Genomic DNA, 5,000 nt, shown 5'->3' on the forward strand with positions numbered 1-5,000 from the left:
GGTTTAGGGCTAGCTATAATGGATAAGGTTAGGGTTAGGGGAAGGGTTAGCTATAATGGATAAGGTTAGGGTTAGGGTTAGCTACAATGGATAAGGTTAGGGTTAGGGCTAGCTATAATGGATAAGGTTAGGGTTAGGGGAAGGGTTAGCTAAAATGATTAAGGTTAGGGTTAGGGTAAGGGTTAGCTATAATGGTTAAGGTTAGGGTTAGGGGAAGGGTTAGCAATACTTGATAAAGATAGGGTTAGGGTTAGGGTTAGGGTAAGCGTTAGCTATAATGGATAAGTTTAGGGTTAGGGTTAGCTATAATGGATAAGGTTAGGGGAAGAGTTAGCTATAATGGATAAGGTTAGGGAAGGGTTAGCTATAATGGTTAAGGTTAGGGTTAGGGGAAGAGTTAGCTATAATGGATAAGGTTAGGGTTAGGGTAAGGGTTAGCTATAATGGATAAGGTTAGGGGAAGAGTTAGCTATAATGGATAAGGTTAGGGAAGGGTTAGCAATAATGGATAAGGTTAGGGTTAGGGAAGAGTTAGCTATAATGGATAAGGTTAGGGTTAGGGTAAGGGTTAGCTATAATGGATAAGGTTAGGGAAGAGTTAGCTATAATGGATAAGGTTAGGGGAAGGGTTAGCAATAATGGATAAGGTTAGGGTTAGGGGAAGGGTTAGCAATAATTGATAAGGATAGGGTTAGGGTTAGGGTTAGCTATAATGGTTAAGGATAAGGTTAGGGTAAGGGATAGCTATAATGGTTAAGGTTAGGGGAAGTGTTAGCTAACATGCTAAGTAGTTGCAAAGTAGTTCAAAAGTAGTAAGTAGTTGAAAAGTTGCTAATGAGCTAAAATGCTAAAGTTGTCCGTGATGAGATTCAAACTCACAGGGAATGGTCATCTAAAAGAGTCAGGGTTAGGGGAATGGTTACCTAAAAGAGTCAGGGTTAGAGGCATGGTTACCTAAAAGAGTCAGGGTTAGAGGAATGGTTACCTAAAAGAGTCAGGGTTAGGGGAATGGTTACCTAAAAGAGTCAGGGTTAGGGGAATGGTTACCTAAAATAGTCAGGGTTAGAGGAATGGTTACCTAAAAGAGTCAGGGTTAGAGGAATGGTTAGCTATAATGGATAAGGTTAGGGTTAGGGGAATGGTTAGCTATAATGGTTAAGGTTAGGGTTAGGGGAAGGGTTAGCTATAAAGGATAAGGTTAGGGTTAGGGGAATGGTTAGCTATAATGGTTAAGGTTAGGGTTAGGGGAAGGGTTAGCTATAATGGATAAGGTTAGGGTTAGGGCTAGCTATAATGGATAAGGTTAGGGTTAGTGGAAGGGTTAGCTATAATGGATAAGGTTAGGGTTAGGGCTAGCTATAATGGATAAGGTTAGGGTTAGGGGAAGGGTTAGCTAAAATGGATAAGGTTAGGGTTAGGGGAAGGGTTAGCTATAATGGATAAGGTTAGGGTTAGGGTTAGCTACAATGGATAAGGTTAGGGTTAGGGCTAGCTATAATGGATAAGGTTAGGGTTAGGGGAAGGGTTAGCTAAAATGGTTAAGGTTAGGGTTAGGGTAAGGGTTAGCTATAATGGTTAAGGTTAGGGTTAGGGGAAGGGTTAGCAATACTTGATAAAGATAGGGTTAGGGTTAGGGTTAGGGTAAGCGTTAGCTATAATGGATAAGGTTAGGGTTAGGGTTAGCTATAATGGATAAGGTTAGGGGAAGAGTTAGCTATAATGGATAAGGTTAGGGGAAGGGTTAGCTATAATGGTTAAGGTTAGGGTTAGGGGAAGAGTTAGCTATAATGGATAAGGTTAGGGTTAGGGTAAGGGTTAGCTATAATGGATAAGGTTAGGGGAAGAGTTAGCTATAATGGATAAGGTTAGGGGAAGGGTTAGCAATAATGGATAAGGTTAGGGTTAGGGGAAGAGTTAGCTATAATGGATAAGGTTAGGGTTAGGGTAAGGGTTAGCTATAATGGATAAGGTTAGGGGAAGAGTTAGCTATAATGGATAAGGTTAGGGGAAGGGTTAGCAATAATGGATAAGGTTAGGGTTAGGGGAAGGGTTAGCAATAATTGATAAGGATAGGGTTAGGGTTAGGGTTAGCTATAATGGTTAAGGATAAGGTTAGGGTAAGGGATAGCTATAATGGTTAAGGTTAGGGGAAGTGTTAGCTAACATGCTAAGTAGTTGCAAAGTAGTTCAAAAGTAGTAAGTAGTTGAAAAGTTGCTAATGAGCTAAAATGCTAAAGTTGTCCGTGATGAGATTCAAACTCACAACCTTTGGGTTGCCATACGTTGGCATTGTACTCCTACACAGCCACCCTGCTTTAGTAAACATTAGGGTTAGGGTTAGGGTTAGGGTAAGGGTTAGAGTAAGGGTTAGGGTTAGGGTAAGGGTTAGGGTTAGAGTAAGGGTTAGGGTTAGGGTTAGGGTTAGAGTTAGGGTTAGGGTTAGGGTAAGGGTTAGGGTTAGAGTAAGGGTTAGGGTTAGGGTTAGGGTTAGAGTTAGGGTAAGGGTTAGGGTTAGGGTAAGGGTTAGGGTTAGAGTAAGGGTTAGGGTTAGGGTTAGGGTAAGGGTAAGGGTTAGGGTTAGGGTTAGAGTAAGGGTAAAGGTAAGGGTTAGGGTAAGGGTAAGGGTAAGGGTAAGGGTTAGGGTAAGGGTTAGGGTTAGGGTTAGGGTAAGGGTTAGGGTTAGGGTAAGGGTAAGGGTAAGGGTAAGGGTAAGGGTTAGGGTAAGGGTTAGGGTTAGGGTTAGGGTAAGGGTTCGGGTAAGGGTTATCCCTTATGTAAATATACCAAACGTAAGATTTCATACTAACTTTAAGTCTAGTCTATGAGACCAGGCTGGGCTTTGAGAAGTGTAGAGGTCATAGGTCAGTGTAGAGAGGTCAGGTGTAGGTGTGCAAGGTGGATTCAAGATGTCAGATGTGTATTGTAAACTTGGGTAGACTTAGGTAGACGTGGGTAGTCTCAGGTAAACACAGGTAAACGCAGGTAGACTCAGGTAGACTCAGGTAAACTCAGGTAAACTCAGGTAGACTCACCTGTACACCAGTGTCTCATCGGCTGTACAGTTGTACTGTATCTGAAACATCCACACCAGGTAAGCTCCAGCCGATTGGCCCAGGTCCCATCGTACCTGTGCTGAAGTAGAAGTGACTCCCTGTATCCCAACCATCCTCTCCTCTTCTTCTTCCTCCTCTTCCTCTATCCTAATCCCTCCATCCTCCTCCTCCACCACACCATCCTCCTCATCCCCCTCTCCCTCCTCTCCTCTCCTCTCTTCCGTGACTCTTGTGTTCCCTCCATTGTCAACTTCGGAATTCACACTTTTTCCAGTGGCAATGTCCGAAGAACCCTGAATTTTTCCATTAGATTTCCCAGCATTCCCAGTAACCGTCACATTCCCTGGAACGTTCACATTCCCATTTCGATTCGGCAACGGGATGATATTTAGATCTACCGTTGCGGTAGCCTCCCCAGCCGCGTTTATCGCTATGCACGTGTACACTCCGTCGTCCCTAGCAACCGTAACGAAGAGATCCAGCGTTCCATTCCGGGACGATGTCGTCCGGCTGGAATTCGCCACAATCCGATCATCGGGGGAGACGAAATGGATGATTGGTTCGGGGTCGCCGATGGCTCTGCATTTCAGGGTTGCCCTTTGACCTTCCAGGACCCAGAGCTTGTGGGTGTGTCTGGTGATGAGGGGCGGCTCACAGATGAACTCGTCCTCAAGGATGGACCAGAAATACCTGGACAGGTTAGATGGAGAGAGAAAAACGGTTAACTCTAACATTCACTGAGAGACACAGTATTACACACACCTTATCGCTCTATTTAAACGTCTGAATAAAATTTATTATCATGACTATCTTCATCCTGGTGGAGTTAGGAATCGGAGCTCACGGTAATGAACGAACGGAATCGGACAAAGACACTGTCACCATCATCTGTTTTACCTGCCGGCCAGGTGAGGGGGCGTGGCGCAGGTCTCCATGTCGTCCTCTCGGACCAGCCTGCGTAACCATAACAACTCACAGTTACAGTGTAGCGGGTTCCCTCCGAAGTTCAGACTGATGACGCTGTTGTAGGGAGTGGGACTGATGGCTCCCGTCTGAGACCTGGAACATAATTCTAAAATAATGAGTAATTTGTAATAAGTAAGTAATTTGACAGTTCAGTTTACTCTGTAGCCTCATACCGCAACAACAACAAGAATTTAATTAATTATGACCCTTCCAAAAGCATCGGCAATTAAATATTTACAGAACTTCAGCTTCACTCATGTAGAAAACCAACATATCCTTAAGGGATGTGTAATGTTTGGATAGTTGGTTTCTATTTATCAGCCGTCAGTATCAAAAGCAACTTAGGGCACTATGTTTACATTTTAGTATCAGTGGCTGGCCACAGCTGGAATCAAACCCACGACCCTAGAGTTGCTATCATCATGATGTTATCGGGTAAGTCACACACATTGAGTAGATATAATGTGTCTACTGTCTTTACCAGTTCAGTCACAGTCTTTCATTTCCCAGTCCAGGACTTAAACCAGCAACCTCTGAACTCTGGAGGAGGAGGGGGGGGTTGCTACGGTAACCTACCTGGCGAACAGGGGGTCAGGTGGCAGGGTCCTCAGCCTATTAGAGGTCATATCCAGACGAGCCAGCTTGTACAGCCCTCCAAAGCATCCCTCTGCCATGTGGTCTATCAGATTATGATCCAGGTTCAAAGTGTGGAGACTGGCCATGTTCTGGATCGACTCCCACGGAACCCTGCGTTGAGGATGGACAGCTCATTTATTTGACTCTGCAGAAGCCTTCAAAGTCAACATTACGAGGGGAACATAGGTCTTCGGCAGAACTTTTTGTAATAACTTTCATTGCACTGTCAATTATGACATTATGGGCTGTTTGAAAGTAATGACCTTGTGTTTTCTCTGTATAAATATAATTTTCTATACTGACATCACAGACTGTTGCTATAGCAAAAAACGTAGTGTAAAGAAT

General features: G+C 43.9%; 1 protein-coding gene across 1 annotated transcript in view; it reads right to left on the bottom strand.

Moving 5' to 3' along the window:
* LOC118378452 (leucine-rich repeat and fibronectin type-III domain-containing protein 2-like) overlaps nucleotides 1–5,000 on the bottom strand; it is an 82,453-nt gene that overhangs the window by 24,392 nt on the left and 53,061 nt on the right. Inside the window, exons 3-5 of the mRNA XM_052460728.1 lie at nucleotides 4,596–4,766; nucleotides 3,951–4,112; nucleotides 3,033–3,743 (exon numbers count right to left, since the gene is read on the bottom strand). Of these exons, the coding sequence (XP_052316688.1) occupies nucleotides 3,033–3,743; nucleotides 3,951–4,112; nucleotides 4,596–4,766 (1,044 nt within the window). The remainder of the gene's footprint in view (nucleotides 1–3,032; nucleotides 3,744–3,950; nucleotides 4,113–4,595; nucleotides 4,767–5,000) is intronic.

The sequence above is a fragment of the Oncorhynchus keta genome, chromosome 13 (assembly GCF_023373465.1).
Source record: "Oncorhynchus keta strain PuntledgeMale-10-30-2019 chromosome 13, Oket_V2, whole genome shotgun sequence".
Lineage (NCBI taxonomy): Eukaryota > Metazoa > Chordata > Actinopteri > Salmoniformes > Salmonidae > Oncorhynchus > Oncorhynchus keta.